At 38.5% G+C, this 23,728-nt stretch overlaps 1 protein-coding gene across 2 annotated transcripts in view; it reads right to left on the bottom strand.

Annotated features, from left to right (window-relative positions):
- The window catches only part of CLVS2 (clavesin 2), a 65,799-nt gene extending 42,371 nt beyond the window's left edge, over positions 1-23,428 (bottom strand). The window contains exons 1-3 of one of the 2 annotated variants that reach the window (XM_058566831.1): positions 23,082-23,428; positions 21,697-22,543; positions 10,301-10,475 (exon numbers count right to left, since the gene is read on the bottom strand). In XM_058566831.1, coding sequence (XP_058422814.1) covers positions 10,301-10,475; positions 21,697-22,085 — 564 coding nt within the window. In that variant the 5' untranslated portion in view covers positions 22,086-22,543; positions 23,082-23,428. Of the gene's footprint in view, positions 1-10,300; positions 10,476-21,696; positions 22,544-23,029 lie in introns of both variants that reach the window. The other variant, XM_058566832.1, reaches the window with a different exon arrangement.
- Between the last annotated feature and the right edge of the window lie 300 nt (positions 23,429-23,728).

The raw sequence follows: 23,728 nt of genomic DNA on the forward strand, positions 1-23,728 counted from the left end.
TGTTATATCAATGTTAATATCCTGGTTGTGAGATTGTACAATAGTTTTACAAGATGTTACCATGGAGGGAAACATATGTGAGATCTCTCTGTATTATTTCCTACAACTGCACATGAATCTACAATGATCTCCAAACAAAAATGTAAAGTAAATATCTATTCCCAGATGCATGATTGTAAATGTCAAAGATGTAGAAAGATCCTAAAATCTTTTACAGAGAAAGTGCAGGTACCTACAAAGAAACAAGAATTTTTCTGAAGCAAGGCTTCTTTATCAAAAACAATGGTTGCTTGGGCCAGCCTCAGTGGCCTAGTGGTTAAGTTCAGCGTGCTCTACTTTGGCAGCCCAGGTTGGGTTCCTGGGCACAAACCTTCACCACTCGTCTGTCAGTGGTTATGCTGTGGCGGAGGCTCACATACAGAAAGAGCAAAAAGAGGAAGATTGGCAGCAGATGTTAGCTCAGGGCTAATCTTCCTCAGGAAAAAAAACAAACAAACGAAAGAATGGATGCCTAACAACTGTGAAATAATTATTGCAAAGTACACAGAGAAAATTACTCTGAACTCATATCTCTATATCTAGCAAAACTATCAACCAAATATGAAAACTGAATAAACTCATTTTAGAGAACACAAATACTCAGCAATTTTACCTCCTTTGTACTCTCTCAGGTGAAAAAAAAATTAAGATTGAGTCTATCAGAACAAAACAAAAAAGAAAAGAGGAAAGAATTCAAAGACTTGAGAAAATGAATCCCAAGAAACAGCTAATATAATACAAGGGTAAAATTTTTAAATTTCTAGGATAGTAGTTCTAATACAGACTTAATAAACAGGAGGTAAAAACAATAACATGAAGTAAAGAGAGGAGTTCCCAGAATATCTTCAAGAGCAAAGTGAATTCCTTATACTACACAATATGACCGAAAAACAGGCACTGATGATGTAACTTTTATTTATTAATTCCTGTACTGACTAAAATTATATTGACTTTTGCATGTTTTCACTCTATGACTAAACAACAAGTAAAACTCCAACTGATTTTAAAGCACTTGATAAATATCAACAATATGGAGATGTCTGTAGACTCTACATCCTAAAGCTTGACAGTGATTCTATTCTCTAAGTCCATGCAACAAGACTTCATAGTGAAATCCTTTCAGTATTTTAGCAGCTAATATTTTTTTCTGGGAGTTTCTCAAGTTAGGCTATCTCATACAAAAAATGTCTTATTGTCATTTTATGAAAATTAAATCCCAAATTCAGAAGATTTCTAACTTCAAGACAAAGCAACTACAACATCACTATAGTTGTCCTGGACACAGTCTTAAGACCAGAGAAAAATGATTTATCTTTTTCTCCTTTTAAATTCAGGATGTTTGGAAATGCTCATCTTGGGAGAGTCAGAGTAATTTGTGGGAGCTGAATTGATTGAATCACAGCTGTGTTATCTTTGTTACAGGGACAGAGCTATAGTGACCCAGGTACACAGAAATTGCCAGCCCCCCTACCTAGGCAAAACCAGTCAGATACAGAGATTGCAGTCAGTATATAGAATGAATTGTAGGAAAGATGTATTTATTCCTTTGTGCCTGACTGTAGCAATTAAACTTCCTTGAAACACTGTCTAATTATCACCTCTTCCTTTCAGAGACATCAGCAAAGCACCCTATAAAGAGGTGATTGAAGAATCATCGAAGATATTTTAGGGAATCAGTTTTGTAAAAGAGAGTACAAAATATCCACCATTTCTCTTCTTCCTAGGTTCACGGACTACATTTCTTTGTCTCCTTTGTAGTTATGAGTGTCCACTTGACTGAGTTCTGGACAATAGAATACAAAAGGAAGCAATGTGCACTGCTTTCAGGTCTGGCTCAAAACAGTATGGCATATATGATCCTCCATGCTTTTTTACTGTATAGAGAAATGGAAAGGAATTGAGCAAAATAACCTTGGAAACCACATGGAGAAAACAGCAGGGCAACAAGGTGGAAGGAACGCGGGTCACTGACTCAATAGGAGAAGCACCATCTTCTGATCAAAAGCATCCTATTAGATTTCATGGCGAGATGGTTGAGCCAAGGTACACATTTTGGTTTGTTTGTTACAGCAGCTATCATTACCTGTGTAACCACCTCACACTCACCCACGTCTTAAAATTCCAACTGATTAGAGCCTTTCAAAATGCAATTGACTTTAAGCCATAGAAACACACTGTTATTAATTATGCACCAAATAGTAGCCCAGGATAAATCCAAGGAGGCATTCCCTTTATGAATTTGTTGTGACTTCCCCAACTGCAGATGTGAAGAAAACTAAGCCCATTAAAACAGATGCTCAGAATAGTTACAATGAAAGATAAAGAGCATTTTAATATCCAGATCAATTTTAAGAGAATATAACAAGCATGTTACCCATGGATGAGACAGAAGAATCACTCATTTCCAAGATTCTGACAATATGGTACCAGAATTTTAAATTTTAGGAAAACAAAAAAATGATACTTTAATTTGAGATTTCAAAAGATTTGGATTTAGATGTCCATGAGGTTACATTTATGAAGGTGAAATGACTATACATTTGAAAGATAAGCATGTCAATTTTATCAACATCTATAGGAAAATCTGATGGCATCAGGGTCCTAAATTAATTTTTTTCCAGCTTTATTAAGATATGGTTGACAAGTAAAAATTGTATATATTTAACGTGCACAGTATAATGTTTTGGTATACATGTACATTGTAAATGACTACAACTATCAAGCTAATTAACATATCTATCACCTCACACTGTTACCTGTGTGTGTGTGAGTGTGTGTGTGTGTGTGTTATAAGAACACTTGAAATCTACTCTCTTAGAAAATTTCAAATATACAATATGTTATTAACTATAGTCACCATGCTGTACATTAGGTCTCTACAACTTATTCATCTTATAACTGAAAATGTATATATACCCTTTGACCAGTACCTTCCCACTTCCCTCACCTCCTAGCCCCTGGTAAGCACCATTCTACTCCCTGTCACTATGAGTTCAGCTTTTTTAGATTCCATATATAAGTGAGATCATGCTGTATTTGTCTTTTTGTGCTTGGCTTACTTCTCTTAGCCTAATGTTTTCCAGGTTTCACCCATATTGCAGTAATTGGTAGAATTTCCTTCTTTTTTAAGGTTGAATAGTATTCCACTGTATCAAAACTAATTTTTAAAAAGGATAAACAGATGTTCACATTTTGCAGTTTTGATCTAAAAAGAGTGAAAAAATGAAGTTCCGCTGGGAGAGAAGGATATATCAAGATGCATTTACAAGGGCCAGTCCTGGGTCATAGCAGTTAAGTGCGCAAGCTCTGCTGCTGGCGGCCCAGGTTCAGATCCTGAGCACGGACCGACGCACCGCTTGTCAGGCCATGCTGTGGCAGCGTCCCACATAAAGTAGAGGAAGATCGGCCGGATGTTAGCTCAGGTCCAGTCTTCCTCAACAAAAAACGAGGAGGATTGGCACGGAAGTTAGCTCAGGGCTGATCTTCCTCACAAAAAAAAAAAAAAAAAAAGATGCATTTACATTGCAACCAAAAAGAATAGAGAGAACTTGCACGTGCTCATCTTTTTTGTTCTCTAGTCAAGGACATGTCTAAAATAGCCAATAAAGTGACATGTAGAATAGCTCATATGGTTTATTCAGTTTTTCATTATAGATAATTTTCTATTCATTTATCATTATCTCAATGACTCAGACCAAAAGATTATTTTCTTCTTTCCCTTTTGTTGCTTCAATTATTTGGCTATTTGAAGCAAAATGATAACTAGCCTCTTTTTCAGTGCTTGAAAGTCTAGAAGTATTAAATTTTATAAATCATTACTGATATGCTCTAATTCAGTAAGTATGTGTAAAGTAACTCTAGGGCACTCATCTCTTCATTTTTTGTCAAAGTTGACACCTACTCCCTACAATTAAATATTTTAAACAGATTTAGCTGCTAATCAAAGGAAATAAACAGCAATTTCAATGCAAGAAAAAAATAGTGATATATATACATATATCTGTATATATGTACATATATGTGTTGTGCATGTGTATATATATATACACACATACATATATATGTATATATGTGTGTACATACATACACACACACACACACGCAGAATTAACCCAGCCCACTGTCAAAAGGTTATATAATCCTTAACCTGCTTGCTGAACTGAATATTATATATAGCCTATTGTCAGCTTTTAAAAGACTTCCAACGTTCTACTTCTGGAGACTAAACCTCTCAGGCAAACCACCACATTCTCTCACCATGAAATAAAGCAACTTTAGGGTTTTCACTCCTTTTGTTTTGGGTTAAGTAACAACTAAAAGAAAGCACACTTAGCTCCGACAGCTATGCATGTGATGAACAAAATGTCACTTTTTTTACACACTGCCCTTGTCACTGTTTCTCAATATGGTTCTCCCTGTGCATACAAAATGTGGAAATAAGCGCTCCCACCTCCAAGCTGTCTGAATGAATACAGTTTATGAGTCTGCTTTTTCATTTTCAAAAAGACAGGCATTGTTTCAGCCCCCTCCCGTCAATGCACCATGATGCTGCCTTAAGTTCTCAAGGTAGCTTGTATGCAAGAGGTTTCTGCTATTGTTTGAAGCATTATAAGCCTGAAAACTATTGGCAGGTTAAGAACCATCACAAAGAATACCGTGGCAAAGCAAAGTCCTTTTGTCTTATTACAAATCCCTAATTTACTCAACATCCCATTCAGATCCTTTTTAACCATCATACACACACACACACACGTGCAAGTTCAAAGCCACCAGAAATCGCGGTAGGATTTGGAGGACTGAGTAAGCTAATGTTAGAATGAAGTTACTGGAGCTCCTCACTCACTAGCCTTGGACAGTGATGTTCCAACTCATTAGCATGTCCTCTGGTTTTGGCAAGAATCCCTAGGTAGGACCAGGCTTCCAAACCGTCAGAGCCAGCATTTGTAGTGACAGCACTTTCTGCCCTCCACATGAATGACCTGAGCCCTCAGAGCAAGCAGATCTGTGGCTGCTTGTAACACTGGACCCTTGAGCCAAAAGAAAGGGCCAGCATTGAGTACTGTGAATGGATGACATATTCTTCACAAGTCCTATTTTTTAAGGGCTCTTACAATATCTCGCACTGATTTAGGCACTTTGCGATGTCCCTACGTCTGAGTCTTAACGTAGCAATTCAAAGAGCTATTCACTTCCTTGTTACAGCCAAACCCCTTGCCAACAAGCCACATCTTGACTACATTATGTACTTTTCAGCAGATGGAGTTTGGGGATTCCTGTGAAATTGTGAAAGCAAAAGCACAGAGGCACAGCAGGACAGTGCTAAAGGGGACCAACAGATAAATACATTCAAAGTGCAATGAACAACACAGGTAGGGTTAGGATCAGTTGAAAAAAATTCACAAATTGATTCTGGATTCATAACAGAGTTTGAGTTTTTCATTCCTAAAGAGTTTTAAGAATGGTAATATTTTATAAGAAAAAAATAAAAATAGAGCAACAGCAACCAAAAAAAAAAAAACATGTTAAAAGCACAAAACTTCCTTGTAAATTCAAACATTCTAAGCTGTTCCAGGTATTTCCAAACATTTCATGCTTTAATTGGCTTCCCAGGCAGATATCTTAGAGTCTGCAAGTCACATCCACTTAATCTTGTATTGATCTTCTAAGATGTTTCCTGTTACCATGACTACCCTAATCGATTAACTTCTTGTAAGTAGCAAGACAATTTTCTCTTTCTCTTTTCTTTCCAATGAAGTCTGAATACTATGTTTCCACAAAAATATCTGATATTGGCTCTTATCTATCAAGGAACTACACTGTGTTGGTAAAAATATTTGATGCCTTTCTTTAAAAAAAAATGTTTGGGTATTGAACATGATGTAGTCCAGACAAAAATCAAAATATAATGATGTACACCTGAAATTTACATAATGTTATAAACCCATGTTACCTAGAAAATAAAGAAAAATATGCTTGAAGATTCTGCACAGGGAAAGTATATAGAATTGCCTTGGACCAATATCATGAGTGGCTTACCAATTTGTGGTTGTGTGGATAAAAGTTCTCTTTGGCTATCAGAAAAGTGTCTTTCCCTTGGCCTCCATCACAGGGAACTGGGAGGCTGGCAGACATTCAAGGATGTTACCCACTGGGAAGAAGAAAATGGTTCTGCCACTTGGTGTCAAAAAAAGTGCAAGGCCACAGGTCAGCCATTTGTGATTTCTTTAGTTAGAATTGTACTGTCTATCCCAATAAACAAATTTCACCTGTATTAAAATGTGAAGATTGTGGGGTAGGAGAAGGAAGTTACCCTAATCTGAGCCTACCCACTTTTTCTTAGGCACAGCCTTGAGACAATAGAAACAACAAGATTCAAGAAAGACATTGGTCTTTGGAATCAGACAACCTAGAGTCAAGCCTTGATGTCAGTTGAGAAAATTTGGATAAGTGTCTTAAACTCCCTGAAGTTTCATTTCTGTCCTACTAAATGGGATCAATAGAATTACCTCCAGGGTAGTTTGGGGATTCTCTAGATATGACTCCTCCCTTCTTTGATCTAAGTCCATTCTTCTACCCAGGAGATCTTTCCAAACCAGAGGAGTGACCAGGTCACTTTCTTGTCCCAAACCTCCCCATGTCTGCAGAACACAGGCCAAACCACACAGCATGCCATCCTTCATCCCATAAAGCCAGGTCTCAGCCTGCCTTTCCTGGCTCATCTCTGGTCATTCATCTCAATTCACTTGTCACTCTAGCCATATCATAACAGATTTATCACCTACTTTCCACACCATATAGTAATTTGTTTGCTCAAAGCACCTCCCCAAAGTTTCCCCGCCCAAAATGCTCTTTCTGTTCTTGTCATTTAGCAAACTCTTGCTCATCCCTCAAGGTCAAAAATGTCTTCACAATCACCACCTTTTCAATTGTGCCTGGAGCTTCTCCCAAAAAAACAAAGAGCAATTTCCACCAGGTGAAACAACCTCATTTTTTGTTTGGCTTCCAACATGAAAAAAGATTTTATTTGGCATCTAACATGAATATATCTAGATGCTATTTAACGACTAAGCAAAGTGATGTAAAAAAAACGCAATCTGTGTATCTACAATCTTAGCACTAAAAGCAAAATATAATATTATTCAGATTCCCAAAGTCAATCAATAGTCTGGGTAGTCACTGAATTGTGAGAAAACCAGTACACGTGCAGGAAAAATATGGCACTTGAAAAATGAGCTTATCCACATCAATTACTTTGATTATTGATATCACCTGCTAGGTGCAAGATGTATCATTTCTAACATAATCTTTTAAAATTAGTATGAATGAATAGACTGAGATTCAAACAAGTAAAGTAATTTGCCCAAGTATTTGATATGTAGCAGGGTTGTCATCCAAATCCAGGTCTGTCTCCCTCTAAAACCCATTCTATTTCCACTCTTCCACCATTGTCTCTCTCTCGACCTTGTACTGTGATCATGAGTGCATCTTATAGCAATGATCTATGTGTCTTTATCCAAGGAATCAGGTGCTATCTCTAGCCAGGTCACTCAAAATACTCTCTTGCTTGAGGAAAAAGGAGTTTGGTGTGTACAGTTAGACAGGTTATACAGTCACCTCAAGAGGAAGAGAGATGGGGCCTCCTCAAAACACAGTTACATCCCATTAACAATATACATCATTAAAGTATATTTCTTCTCTGGCACTAGACCCATTGGTAGCCTTTCTTATTTTTGATCCAACTCCCTAGAAATTTTTTTATGTTGCCCAAATAAAAGTAACATATTATAGCAGAATTGGCATGATATAAATTATCACTGAGTTATTAAAAATATTCTCACCTCTTAATTTCCCTGACTTGGTTAATTGGAGGGGGTTTATTATTGTGGTGGTGCTGGTGGTCTTGGTGATGGTGGTGGTTGTGTTTAGTGACCTAGAATTGTGTACATATCTTTACATCAAACATCTTATGGTCTTATGTTAACCTCAAAAAAAGTTTATTCATGCTCTTCATGAAACACATATTAATGCACAATAATATTTCTCACATAGTAAATGCAAAGTAAAACAGAGACTTGATTAGAGAAGTCAGAAAATGTTACTTCAATATAAGACTAAATATGAAATCATGCATATCACAATGGAAGATTTTTAGCACATCTTATATTCCTTTTCAGAATTAACATTGTTTTTAGATATAGACATAGACAGACACAGACACAGACACAGATAAAGAGCATTTAAAAAATCAATTTGAACTGAAGAAAAAAATTGAGTTTCAAGGTTAGTAACATGTCAATTTTTTTCTCAGGAAGAGTTCCCTTCTGTTAAGTGGCTTCCCAATTGGCAACCAGAAGGAGTTGACCCTGCTTACTCAGTCTGGGTCCTGGGAGAAAGGAAAGGGGACTGAGACATTTATGGGGACTACAGATAAGAAGTTCCCTCATGCAGCCAGCACAGGAGCCTGCAGGGCGGGGGATCATTTCCCTCTCTGACACAAGCACAGAGGTTTAATCTGACTGTTGCTCCTGTTGTGCTGACACTTAGCACTTAAAGAAGTTCTGAGAGTGGCCATGGCTAATAGGGAAGCTCCCAAATGTGTCCAAGTTGTCATTTTTTTTCCTGCAATGACTTATCACATTACTACTCAATGTCTCCATAAAATGTGTAAGATGGCAAATAGCAAGATACTGAGTTAATCCTTGAGGTAGTTTTTTTTTAATTTCTTAAGAATAATATGAGTTCTCCAGTCCTTCATGCAGCTAAAGTCCTAGCCTACCCCTACTGCAAAGAGAAAACACAGTTAAATAGAGATACTAAGTATAAAAGGCTAAGGTGCTATTCTGTGTTAACTAACATGGTTGGTGGTAACCAATTTTCTTTACAAAGTGAAGAACACTTTATACACTGCTGGCAATAGGGCAGAAGTAGGACTGATTCTACATGATATACACATTTCCAAAATGTGTTATCTTGTGCCCTCTCCCAACCCTTATTAACCATCTCTATGGAGTTAAAAAAGGTGTTGTTCAAGATAAGACAGGAGCAAGGCTGACTCACCAAGAACAAGTCAGGAAAGCTGCATCAGGAAAAACCTGTGCAGGGAAAAAGGATCAGCGTGTCTTATTCATTCCAGAGGCAAAACCCAAAGTGTGAATTCAATTTGGTTAAGATGTCCTGCTGTCTGGAGAAGTGGCCCATTTTTAGGGGGTCATCAGCCATCAATTTAGGTGCCTCTAGACAAGTCAGAAATTCCTATGGAGTAGAGATCTGGATAATTTGGCTATTCAACTTAAAAAAAAAGTCTAACAGCCCGGCCTAAGGAATGACAAAGATAGAATTAGTTATTTTTTAAAAAGTGATATTTTCAGTGGTAAAAGTTATAAAAATTAACCACTGACATGCAGAGTTCTAAAACGCATGTTGAATATACAGAGAATAAACATTGAATAACATCATTCAAGAGTTAATTCGCAAATGTTTTTAAAATTTTTAAATTTATTACATAAACATTGTATACAAAGAAGCATGAAGCAAAGTAGAGAGAGAGCAGAAGAAGGACACTCTAAAAGTTAAAAAAAAATTGTCAATAGTAGGTTCACGACATGCCCCTAAGTGGTAGATTTTCCCAGCCCGTTAAATGTCCTTCACTGGAAGATGCACCATTCCTATATAAATTCCATGTGACAGCCGTTCCACCAAAAAAAAAAAAAAAAAAGTAAAAGAACACCAAAAACCCCAATTAAGTCTAGAGAAGTAATTCAAAACAGTGATTCTGTACGTTAGAGACCAAAAAACATTCTGATTGACTTTCCAACAGTTTTTTAGGCAACACAAAGATATTGCCCATCATATCCCAAATTCACCAGGTTAAATAGAATAATGAAGCAAACATTTAACTAATTATCTAACATACACAGAAAAAGACAGAAAGACAAAAACAAGCCTAAATAGCTAATAATTAAAATCCAAAAGTTGTTGCTTGTTCTGATTATTAAGATAAAAACCTCAGATCATCACCCATATTTATGTTTAGACATAGTGAGGGCTTATGTCACTAACTCCCGTCTGTTGAAAGACCCACATCCTTCGTCCTTTCTTCCATAATCATAATTGTTTAGTTAGTGTTTTAGTGTATGTGTTTTAAAGTTATTAAAAATTTTTGTTTTTATTATTCTTTAAGTAAGATATTTGTTATCCTAACACATTACATAAGAGAAGTCAAACATGGGAGATAAAAACTGGGTCATTTGTAAATCTTTACCTGGAGGCCTTCAATAGCCAATCGCAGCATGCTTGGGGTAAGTTTAGAGGCTTGCTTGAAGGTGAAGTTACTCCAGTCTATGATCAAAACAAATCCATTCACTTGAAGCTCAGGATCTTCAATCATGGCTTCTAAAGAAAGTAAGATGGCGCGCAAAATATCCACCAGTGTGTACCTGTCAGCAACAGAAAAGTACTGCATTAAATCTGACAACCACTTTTGTAGAAACTGTAGACAGTTTTTAGCACTAAAAATTCCCTTTAAAAAACCTCAGGAGTCTTAAGGAGATGATTTTTCTTAAAAACCTTTTTTTAAGAGGAGGTTTATTTTACACACACACAGAAGACATATTAGAATTTAACATGTACCTACTCTACCAAAACAAACTACGCTTTTGAAAATAATACAGTTTGTTTCATATTTTACAACCATTTCCTTTACCTCTAGGCGTCCCCATGATTTTCTAAAAGCTCATTTCAATTACCCTAAAAACTAGGAGTGGTACTTTTAAATAGCTCAGGAATGCTCTCAGCAATGCTGACATTTCAAACCTTCATTTTTTAAAAGTTTGAGAACAAGATTTGAAGGAGTCTCATCAATAAGCAAAAACACTATACGTGAACAGCTCTGGTTAAAAGTGTCAACAGATTTTAATTACTTATATTGAGTTTGTATTATAAAAATAAAAGAAAGAAGAAAATGTGAGACATACGGAAAGAAAGTGAGATAAATGAAAACAAAAGGGAAAATTTACCTATTACAACACAGGCCATCCAAATTCAGAGGGTGAGTCTTTATCTTTTTCTACTTGCTCCTTTGCACAGTGCCTGGCACAATATAGAAACCCAATAAATGCTCTTTACATTCCTATAAAATGGACTAGACGAGTGCAAAGACACTAATTGTAGGTTAAGACACTGCCTCGGTGAAGGCAGTGGAAAAACGAACGAAGATGAGAAGCCAAATCTGAAAAGTATTTCAGAGCTAAACTTCTTAAAATTTGATACTTAATTCGATGTGGGGACTAAGATTGAGGAAGGAGTAAAGGATGACAGATTCTAGCTTCAGAGCCTGAGTCAATGGTAAAATCCTTAATCAAAATCAATAACGCAAAAGGAGGATACAGTTGAGGATGGCTGGAAATGTAGAGTTTGGAATTAATTTTAAAAACCTGTAGTACACCCAGAAAGAGATGTCAAGTAAACATTTAAAAAAGTCGATCCTAAACTCAGGAGAAAGGTCAAGGTCGAAAATTTTGCAGTCAAAAGCACAGAGATCCTAAGTTCAAGGAAGTGAAGGAGATAAAGCAGTCAGAGCTGAGAGGAAAATGAGATAATTATTCTAAGTAGGGAATCCAGCATTTTAAGAAGAATCAGCAAATTTGTAGAAGATCTTAACAATTTCAACTTTTGAGCAGCCTGCGTTTTCAGTTTTTGTCTCCTCAGACATTCAGATGGAGATGTCCAGGAAAAGCTAGAGAAAGAAATCTCGACCTCAGTGGAGTAGGATGGGGAGGGTGGTGGATGCAGAGTAGAAAGCACTGGCATTTAGCAGAAGTGACGGGCCCACCAGAGAGACAGAGACAGTGAGTACATATGAGGGAGTAGTTCTATTTTTACTTCTAAAAACATTTGGAGGCGAACGGAGAAAACATAGTAGTTTAGAAAGGAAGGAATAATTAACAGTGAAACTTCAGGCAATTTCTCACTTTCTCTGGGCCCCATTTCCTCATCTGTAAAATCAGCAGTTTGAAGAGAATCTCTTTACGATCCCAGAATTACTCAAGCCTAGGGCACAGTGTGAGAAGACTTCAAGATGGACTCTCTGCCCTGTCCCTCATTAGCTGTGCAGCCCTGGACATGTCATTGATTTATAATTCCGAGGCTCAACTTCCTTATATGAAAAAATGGAAGTACCTATGATTATCTCACTATATCTCACCGGTAGTGGTGGGGGTGGGGGTGGGGGTGGGGGTGGGGGGGCAGGAAGGGAAATCGAAGACAGGATTTAGGTGAAAACATTTGCATAATGCTAGGCATACGGCAGGTGTTCAGTTAATGATGGTTGGAATACACACATACCATACTTCTCGTTGTAATGGTAACCATAGATATAGTGTACTAGGCAGGATATAATCAGAACTGAAGCATATGTGTACATTTTACTTAAAAACTTAATGATTTAATTTAATGATTTAAATAAAAACTTATTAAAAACTTAATAAGCTTAGAGAGCTTATTACTATTGTAAAAGGCAAGGATGAAGAGATTATTTTTTACGTTTCTGGCACATATACAGGCTATTTATAGATCTAAGAATATGGCATCCCAAAATAATTCCTGAATACATAAGATCTTTTAAGAAGATAATAAAACTTTTTGTAGAGCTCTAATACTTTTTTGTCTTTAAATCTGTGCTATATGTATGACTGAATATCTTTATCTGTCACTTCATGGTTGGCCCATCTTCTTTTTTTTTTTTTTTTTGTGAGGAAGATCAGCCCTGAGCTAACATCCATGCTAATCCTCCTCTTTTTGCTGAGGAAGACTGGCTCTGAGCTAACATCTATTGCCAACCCTCCCTCTTTTTTTCCCCAAAGCCCCAGTAAATAGTTGTATGTCATAGTGCACAACCTTCTAGTTGCTGTATGTGGGACACAGCCTCAGCATGGCCAGAGAAGCAGTGCGTTGGTGCGCGCCTGGGATCCGAACCTGGGCCGCCAGTAGCAGAGCGCCCACACTTAACCGCTAAGCCACGGGGCTGGCCCCTCCTTTTTAAATATAATGGCCTAATACAGTGTTATGACCAAAAGCCTATAAACCTACATAGACTGGCAAGTTGGAGCAGGAAGGCTGTATCTCTGGTTAAAATTTAGACTCCCCCTCAAAAAATATTCATTTTAATTTTTGAAATTCATAATAATATCATGGTAAAGAAAATTAAAAATTAGAAAAGTCCAACTTAGAACATTCCTCTCATTATGCTCATCCTTACGTTACCTATAAGAATACCAAACAGCATTAATACTAAAATAGCATTAAGTAAAACTTGAATCTGAAATCAGCTTTGAAGATGCATTATACATACTAAGAATAAATCATGGTACCAGTAAGGGGCTGAAAATAAGAGGCAACTTGTTATAAGTAACACACTTTAAGTATGGCTTTCCAAAACTGTGTCGAAATCGAGAAAAATTTATATACATATCATTATTCCAAAAAGAATAAAATACAGCAAATCCCAGGATCAACAATGAAGAAAAAAAGGTTTGCCAAGTTTTCAAGAGTAAATCTCACCAAGTTTTTTATTTAATATCTTGCTCTAAGAAGAGAATTAAATGATCTTTATATAAATCATATTAACGTATAAGTTTATGAAAAGAAACATAAAAACATCCTAGCTAACGGCATTCGAAGGGGAGGTCATAACCACTCTTGACACTGTAGTCCTCTGTTGTCAAACATGTCACATTACTACCATTAGCAGCTCAGTGGGCTATTCCTAAGCTGAACATTATTACACGAGATCTTGCCAAAGTCTGTAAAATATCTTCCAAAGAGATGGACCATTTTGTGACCTTTATAACTTCAGGAATCCTATCTTCATTCTTCTCTTTGAAATTATTTATAACTGTTATAATCTACAAATTAGAGGTCACTACAAAGTATCCCACATGTCTGTGTTTGGGGTTTACGTCCCAATTGCAGGAGCACCACCATTGCTATTCTTCCCTTGTATGTTGGAAGAAAGCCATAAATAACAAACTAGCACATTAATGCAGCTCTCGACTCCTGCTTGTGCTTCCCAAAATAGCATTAAGTAAAGCCTGAATCTGAAATCAACTTGGAGAGGATGATGCATACCATGTAGTAAGAATAAATAACAACACTAGTAAGGAATTTCACAACTGGGACACCAGACTATCTAGACCATTGCTCTTGAAAGAAATCAGAGCTGCTATAATTTGTAAAAACCATATGGAGAAGACTTTGAAACCCATATCTCTTATTTACTACCTGTGCAATCAAGAGCAGGAAGCTTCTTCTCCTGCCTCTGGCCAGGCAAGGATTTGGGGGGTCACCTGGCCTGTGCTTCTCTCCTGGGGTTCACAGCATCTCATCCTCTCCCACAACTTACATTCAGTACGAAGAGCAACTGAAATCACAAACAGGTCATTTCCTTCCTACCGTCCAACCCTTTCTTTCAGCCTGACAGGGAAAAATTGGCATCTTGGCATCACGTTGAGCAGCACAACAGCAGGCAATCTCCCTCTGTCACTAAATCAATCAGCCATTATTAAATTCTTCATTAAGATGGCCCCTGCGCCTCAGTTTTCATTAAACCACGTTTTCTAATGTCTGAAACACTTTCTGTTAGAAAGGTGCTAGGGGGAGAGACGAAGAAGAAGACAACTACCTTTACTAATGCCTCAGGGTATCGTTAGTGCTAAAGTTGATGAACATATGTAGGTGTTTTATATTACTGAGTGGTCATAATAATGATACCTCTATCTGTGTAATCATTTAGATCTCCAAAGCAATTTCAAATGCATTATCTTAATCCCAAAACAAGCCCAAAGTCTCTGTGCTGGCTTCTTTCCTATTATTTTGGAGATGAGGACACAGAGGAGGGATGAGAATTTTAGAGTCGAAGATACAGGGTCTCAGAGAATTTAAACAGTTAGCCCAGAATCACCAGGGGAGTAAAGCAGGGAGCCTAGATGAGAAGCTGGGTCTCTCGGACACCACAGTTCTCTCCACTCCCTGTGGTGCCTTATACCTAGAACAGACTTTGATGAATAGCTGTTCTGCTTTTTCATGTCTCAGTGGCCTAATGTGTGTCACAAGATAGAACAGGAAATCAATACCAACATGGCTCCATGCCAGGTATGAGGGCATGCTCCAGCCTGGCCCCAACAGGGGCTTTAGTGCAGGAAAAGCAACAAGACATGCATAAGAGTTGAGATTGGAAGAGGCAAGGTCTACAAACCCTGGAGAAAATATGAACTCCGAAACAGTCATCTGTCTGGCTTGTATCCCTGAGCCCAGATGATTAGTTGTCTGAGCCTTGCTGTAATTTTAGTGCTGTGGGAATGTGAGTGAGTGAGAACAAGAGAATCATTGGAAATGAAACATGTAGAGGAAAAATGTCTTTCTTTGTAAAAAAAAAAAAAGGTGCACCTACTGCCACCAAAATAAAATAAACAAAACAAAACAGAATTGTGCTGGAAAATATAACCATATCAGAAAGGCAATTCTTCTTTTCAGGGCAGAAAACTCTAAGCAAGTGTCTGCTTAACAGTCTTTGCCTTCAGAAGATTTATTCTATCAACTTAACTTTCTGTTTTTAATTATCTATATTCTGATGTTTAATCAAGATTTTCTAAATCGTAGATGGAATTCTTTTAATTATCAGAGCTTGCTTTTTTGATATAATTATGTTTAATTATTTTTCCCTATATTTATGTTAGTAACTGTCTATACACACAAAAAAAAAGTTTGACCAACTCACTTACTAGTTGTGTGGTCATGGGTGAAATACTTAACCACTCGCTCTGTGCTTCCGTTTCATCACCTGCAAAATGTGGATAACCGGACCTGCCCTGGATGATTGTGATAAAGATTTAATAAGTTAATGTGTGTGAAGTGCTTAAAAGAATGTCTGGCATATAATACATGCTATAAAAGTGTTTTGAATGACTGAAGTAATTAATTAATTATTTAAAATGGAACGACAGACGGCTGAATTCCGTTAATGAAGTAGGCAATGCTCTCTCTATACAACACCGAATAGCCCACAGCTGCACCTCTGCCCTGAACTTCCAGCACTGGCAAACAGTACCCTCAATCAGAACTTACAATGTCTCTAGTAGTTATTTAATAGCTTTTCATGTTTTTGCTTCCCAGGGAGGTTGTATATTTCTTGATGGTATAAAGAACATACTACGTGTCTTTATTTGCCCCTAGCAGCTACTAAATATCAACGTATGTACTTTAAAGTGTACTTTAAAAAAAGTGATTTGAACTGAGTACTATTCACCCAGTTTGTTATTTAATGTTATAAGGGACATCTTTTCCCTCACGTCAATAGTGCTACTTATTATGTTAACGAAATATATGTACCTGCCCTCTGTGATGTAAAAGAGCTCAATCTTTTCCCTAGAATGGAGGAAATGTATTAATTCACTAAGGATAACTTATTAATTTACTAACTGTTGGCTCATGATTTAAAATATCTTTAAACATTTCTTTTGAGGCATCCTTTCAGTGCACTGTAGTGACCTCAAATCCTTTGCTTCTCTTTAACTTTGTTTAAAGTTGAATATTTGAAATATGAACAGAGCCTGGTTCAGGCCAGACTCCATCAACATCCTACTGAAGGTTGGCACTCTTGGTCTTCACTGTTATTTCAGGATTATTTCACTAACTACTGCATAATTGCCCCAGTTTTTAGAGACTGTCCTACTTTTTCAGATTTGTTCCAATATGCCACTAACATTTCTCAGAACAATTTTTTTCTCTCCCATTTTCCACGGTATGAACCAAAGGCCTAGTTTGGAATAAGCTGCAGTTTCCAGAATATTTATTAAAATAGCCCCCCTAGAAGGAAGTAATACTGAAGCTCTGCTGGGACAGAAACCCCACGGAATCCACACCTACCATATCTAGTTTTGACTTAAACTCAAAATCCACCCATAACAGGGCACAATAATTCCTCCAGGACTTTGAAGGTAAGGATTCCTGACTCTGCCATGATATATAACACTGTGAAGAAAAAAGTTGAGAAATATTTTAATAAACTGAGACAAGAAGACTTGAAAAATCAGGCCAAAAAAATTAAGCCTCCTTTTTTTGGTTTGTTTTTGTTTTTAAGATTACTGAGTATGAGTTTTTCTCCCTAATTATCTAGTTAATTGTCCTTGACTGTTTTAATCTGTTCCTAGTCATTTTTATTTTATTTTGTTTTATCTTACTTTATTTTAGTATACTTCCAGAGAAGAGTAAATCTTTGTGGCTGGGATTAAAGCAGATCTGTATAGTCTATGGCTATTTTTAAAATTTTACTCAATCATCATAACCTTCTTCCAATCTGGAGATTGGTCACATTATTTTAATAAATGGGAGCATAATCATGATTCAATCTGAAACTGCAAATAGCTGATCATTTGCTTAATATTTTCTTTTTAATGAAAAAGCCACACAATAGAAGCAAACTGACAACAATATGTCTTTTAGGAAAATGCCAGGCTAAGTTAGAGGATCACAGCAATGTCTGACCGGTCAGTCTTCTACAGAACCTTTCCAGAGGTTCAGTGCTGTAAATGATTATCAACGTCCATTACAACAAGCCAAACGTAGTGCAAGATGGTCTGTACTTTCTGAATTGTCAGTATATTAAGAACCACTTGAGTTTAGCTGTATTTAACTGTTTTCTAATGGTTATTACTCAGATTCCAGATAAACGGTTGCTTGCTGTACTAAAGTATAGAGCACTACTTTATAAGCTTCATAAGGTAAAATACTACTTGCAAGCCGACTGACAAATTACAGGCAGCTATCAGAATGCATGTCATCATTCTGTTTCAGGTGACACAATTTACGAATGAATATTCCCAATGATTATGTGCCAGTGGATGTCAACTTCTCAGATATTGCTCTCATGCCCTAAGGTCTAGACCATGATCTACTTTCATTCCAAACTTCCTTTTCTTAAGGTAGTGTTATTTCTTCTAGCTTGATGGTACATTATCCTCACACTGTTGCTGAAATCAGATGGATAATTTGAAGGTATCTGCTGAGTCCTAAGCAGGGGACTATCACTCACGAAAGAAATGCAGCAGGTAATGCACAGAAGGCTACTGCATCCTAGTGATGTGGCGTAACAATCCAGTTGTTTTTAATTTTGTGGAATTTACTTTTGTTTTCAGAAATTATGCTAGACAATCTGAAAGAAAGGAGATAAAATTGTTTGAATCTTTTCCAAGGTACAGCCTGTTCAATAAATGTAATAAGTCATCTGAGCTTGTTCTATTCTTTTTTTAAAAAAAAACCACAGACCATACTGAAAGTCATTTTAGCATTTCAGTATTTCAATTATTGTTTTTTAGATTTATTAGAAGGTAGGTACGCTGTAAATATTATTATTTTAGCTTTGTCTTCCTGAAGATTCTGTGTCTCTTGTACAGGCTTTGGAAATGGTCCATTGCTTTGCAATAACCTGAAACTGACCTGCACTACACTGCAGTAGAAAGAGACTATTTTATTTATAGTCACCATCTCACACACATTTACTGTTTCCAGTCTCCTGAGGAGCACAGAAAACTGTCCTACAAATTTAATACAAGAGAAAGTATATATCAGATAACTTCCTAATTGGAATTCATTCTTTTAAAAAATAAATATCTCAATTCAACTCCAATATTTATTGAGTGTTAACTCTAGTTCACGTGCTATTATAGATATAATAATGTAAGGCTTAATCATGTTTTTGTTATACAGATCAATTATTTCAGAGGTTTTTAGAAAGTTTTTCAAACTTCATTTAAAAAATGTTGCTTTTCCCATTGGGAAGTTAGAAATAACTTGCTTTCTTCTACCACATTTCTAGAATTTCCTTATGTAATCCTGGACATTCCCACCCATTGTGTCTTTAAAAGAATATTATTTTATTTCTTTAAAACAATGTTACTTTTTGAAAAGTTGTTGAAAGACAGGTAATTCACTGACCAACTCAAGGAAGGTGGTCAGAATTATGTTCAGATGTGGTATTCTCCAGAGACCCAGGCTGTTTGGACTGGAGGATCAGAGCAGGAAGGTGAGAACACCTGATTCACAAAACAGGGGAGGCTTGAGGAGCAAGAGCATTTGGCATGTGGCATATCTACCTAACAGAGCAACAGTAAGTTAAACATCTAGGGAATGTGGTAGAGACTTTTGTAGGAGTCAAATCCGATAAGACTTGATTCTGCAGAGCGGAAGAAGAAAGGGGATTCAGGCCAAAGGTAGGAGAAGGGCTGGTGACACCCTGGTACTGCCAGAAAGGCAGCTGTCTTGCAGGTTTCAGGGCAGTTCTTATGCCCACGTCCCAATGATAAAGGTTTACAGAGGATGCTAAGAGGACAGACCTGTTAACCCACTAGTCCTTATTGTTGAGTCTATGTACATCTGGGATGGGGGGACAGAGGAGAGAAGGAAAGAATGACTTTTTTTAAGAAATAAAGGAGGAGAAAACTCAACTGAATTTTTAACAAGCTCTAAATAACTGTATACCTTTTGACCTTGATATACTCTAACTTCTTGATTATACCTGTTCATTTCCAACCATCGAAATAGAATTCACAATTATTAGTCTATAGGTCCTGATAGGGTATTTTTATAGGAAATAGCTTCTCATTTTTAATTTCACATGTACAAAATTTTAATATTTAATATTTTGTGTAGATTTAATAAAAATAATTCTATATACCAATTAATAAACCCCCTCCCATTGTAGATTTCCAGAGGGATAGATTTTGATTGCTAGTAACTCATCCTTTATATGAAAGCATGAGATAGACAACTACAACATAGTTTCTTTAGTAAATCTGGAATAACCCACTTCCCATATACATGAGAACTATAAGTGACTTCCACCTTAATTAGGTTTATAAATCAGTGTGAATATTAGTTCACTTATAGAAATAAATGAAAATAGGTCTGACATATATGTAAGTCTCTCTGAATGCAATCTGCTTCCCTAATGGTATCTTTAACAGACTTGGAGACATGTTTAAGCATAAAATTTCCACAGCTCTCATTTCACTGTAGCTCAACAAACAAAATTCCAAGCTAATTGACATATGGAATATTAGGTACTTTCTTGAATTAATTTTTCAATTATGGTATACATAATAATTGGTTTGTATGATCCTACAATGTACTTCTCCAATAAAAAAAAACTTTTTAAAGAGAAATTGTGGTCACAGGACGGTATTTCATGGTCCTTTATACTTTGCTACTTGATAAAAAGTACAGTAAGATTTCTACAACTAACCAAGGTAGGTAACGGAACTCCATCCCCCTCAATGGCTGACTCTCTCTGTGAGTGTCTTAGCTTTATGATTCTTCAGGTAGTAGCTTGTCTTTATATTTACCTAAAAAATAATCAGAGTAGTTCTCAACCTAGAAGTACAGGGAAAAGGCGACCAATTAAAGGGTAAAAACCTGGTGAAAATATTAATTTACATTTTAAGATCCCAAGACTCTGAGAAGCCTATCTAGACATATAGATCTACAAGATCTATAAGATTTCTCACTAACTGTAAAAGTCTTTTACAATTCTTGCAGAGATGGTTTAACCTAACCAGATGCATCAAAAGTCACCATTCACAGAACTAAAAATACACCAATATTTTAACAACCGGCTTCTTATGATTCATAGTTCTTGTAACATTTTTAAGCTCCATGAAATATATTTAACTTTGAACTTAATTGAAACTACCCTACACAGGAGCCTTTTATAATTTCTTATATCTTTCAGTCTGAGAAAATAATTCCGATTGAGGAAGTAGAGAGTCACCCTCTGCATTCTCCTATTATAATGTAGATGAAATAAGAATATTTCTCTCCCATTAAAAAGCAAGAGAGCTCAAAAAGCCCACTAGCTGACATATCTGAACATTTTCCACTTCCTTCCAAAAGATGAAAAATCACATCAGACAGGAAACATATTCTTTAGATTAGTGACAGGTGTAGAACAAGCACACCACTCAGCCTGTATTTTCAGTGTCGGTAGGCATTCTCAGCGACAGAGGGTACAACTCTTCCTTTTCCTTGAAGTGACACTCATCATATTATTCCTTCTTGCTACACATCACCAAGCAGAAAAGTACCCAAGCTATAAAAATATTTGATCTTGGTTGAATGCCAGGCATTCTTAAAAAATAAAACCTCAGTACTGAGAGAGATGATGATGGTAATAATGATGATGATAGTGATGATGATGATGAAGAATCTAGTTTAAGAATTTCTTAAAGAGGAAGGAGGAAAAGTTGTCTCCATTCTCATCCTCATTTCTCCATAGAACAGTAAACTTATTCAGAAGGTGAGAAATTTAGCGGCTTTATTTAGAAGTTGAATGATTGAGATTGTGGCACAATAAAATGGTTCAGGAATCACTTAACGCTGCAGTAGAAACTGGGTACTGGTGAAGGAAGAGTTTCAAAGATAAAAATAAAAGCCTTCCTCCCATCCCCCAGGGCACCCACCAAAAACCCATTTTTCAGTTCCAGCTTCTCTTTTTCCCCAGCCAAATAAATAAAAACATCAAAGCTGTAAAACTATGACACTACTCAGGATAAATTCTGGAAAATGGGAGAGTAAAAAAATCCCTTGTACAAGTTTGGATTGAGGATTTACCTGCTCTGATCCCAGTTGGCAGCAAAGAGCACTAGAATCTTCCTGCCATAGTGGTCCAGATTGGCCAGGCCCCCAGGGAAGCCATCCTTCAGCGCCTGCTTGATGCCAGGGTCAGTGGCCTTGAAGCTTTTGAACATGTCCAGGTTCTGCTGCCGGTACTCAAAGTATTGGGCCAGGAGGCGGAAGGCCTCAAAGTGATGAAACTTCCTGGCCCGCAAGAATCGTAAGATGAAGGCGTCATCTGTGCGCAGAAAGCCAATGTCCGGCCTGGTGATGACCATATCCCTCACCTCCTGAATGTCCTGGTGCAGTGTGTCCGGGTTCTCGTTGAGCTCCAGGCGAGCTTTCTCCAGGGTCTCAGGAGAGAGACCAGCTTGTAAATGAGTCATTGTTCTGTTTGTTCCCAAGCCTTCCCTTCCTCTGGCTGACAGTCCCACAGCAAACCTGGCCCTTGCCACCACCACCCTCTAGCCTCCAGACCTCGCAGCTGCCTGCTTCCTCTTCTTTACAGGAAATTATTTGTCTTGGTGTTCAATCAACTACCCTGTTGCTCCTGCTTTCCCACAGCTTTTCTGTGGGGGATATAAACTTCTTTCTCCACCCCCTACAAACAATGCCCCACTTCTGTTCCCTCTTCCTTTTCCTTTAAAGAGATGTAGACCTTCGGCGGGCCCGGCACTCCTCTTCTGGTCCTTTCTCCTAACAAAACACCCCTAATCGCACCCAGCACGGTTGGTGCTGATCTTGGTACCGTCCTCTTCTCTTCCAAGATGTAACAAAAACAACCCCCACGCACATCTCAGCCCCAGCTCTGTGATGCTTCTGCGGTCCCCACTGAAGGATGCGCCTGCCAGGGATAACGATGGGAATTCTGATTAATAATAAGGTGGCTCTTCAGCGCTGAGCTCCAGGGCGGGGAGAGGGTGTCTTTGCCAGAGGGGGAAAAAAAAAGAGAGGGAGAGAGAGAGAAAGGGGGGGTGGGGTGGGGAAGGAGCTCATTTCTCCTTCTGCTTATTCAAAGATGCTATTTTTAAAAGACATTTGTGGGGTCTTATTTAAAATGATTATGATCCAGTTAGGTGGAGACTCTGCAGATAGCGCACCTTCCCTCCTCCCCTCCTAGATACACCGTGATCTCATAAGGTACCAGAAGGGTTTTTGGTGGCGTTGGCACCAGCGTGGGCTCCCCCCACCCCCACCCCAACTTCTGCCTTCCTCTAGCCCTTTATTTCAACGGACTTGCTGCTGGGGGAAGGAGGGGTCTCCCCGGGAATGTACATTTCAAATGGGGGGTGGAGAAGAGGAGTGGAGAATAAAATTAAGATGTCTCTACCTTTTCTATAAAACCCCAAAGCGAGAGAGAAGAAAGAGCAGCCGGCTCCTACCAGCACACCCGGAGGCGGGGACGCTAAGCAATGCGGCACTCCCCGGCATCCATCAGCCGCGGCTTCCGCGGCGTCGGCGGCGACAGCAGCATCAACTCCTCCCGGTGGGATGGAGCGAGCAGAGAAGAGGGGCGGCAGCGGGGAACCGGGCGGAAGACGCACTGGGGAGCAGCCCTGGCCACATCGTCCGCGAGCAGCCCGCTGCTTCTCCCAGCAGGAGGGGTGGGGGTGCAGAGCTAGGGCCACCGCTGTCCCAGGTCCTCGCCCGGCCCTGCCATGCTCGCCTTCGGGAGAGGAGAAGGGAGGGAGCGGGATTCGAACGCCTGGACGCGAAGGCCACGCGGGCGGCCGCCGCCTTTGTGCGCCCGGAGCCGCCGGGGCCGTGGGCGCGACGGCGCGGCTGCCGCGGGGCGCGGGCCTGTCCCCCTGCGCGCCCGGGCGGCGGGAGTCAGGCGCGCCCCTCCGGGCTGCTGCGGCTGCGGCTGCGGCTCCGGCTGCCGCTGCTAAAAGAGGACTCGGCGCAGCCCAACTCCTCTCTAATTATCCCAGCACAGAGCTCGCTGCGACGTAAGCGCTCACTCAGCTCGCGCACGCACTCCGCTCCTCTCTCCCTCACTCCTCGGGGTGGGACGGCAGTTTCCGTGGCG

This window comes from Diceros bicornis, chromosome 23, assembly GCF_020826845.1.
Source record: "Diceros bicornis minor isolate mBicDic1 chromosome 23, mDicBic1.mat.cur, whole genome shotgun sequence".
Classification (NCBI taxonomy): Eukaryota; Metazoa; Chordata; class Mammalia; order Perissodactyla; family Rhinocerotidae; genus Diceros; species Diceros bicornis.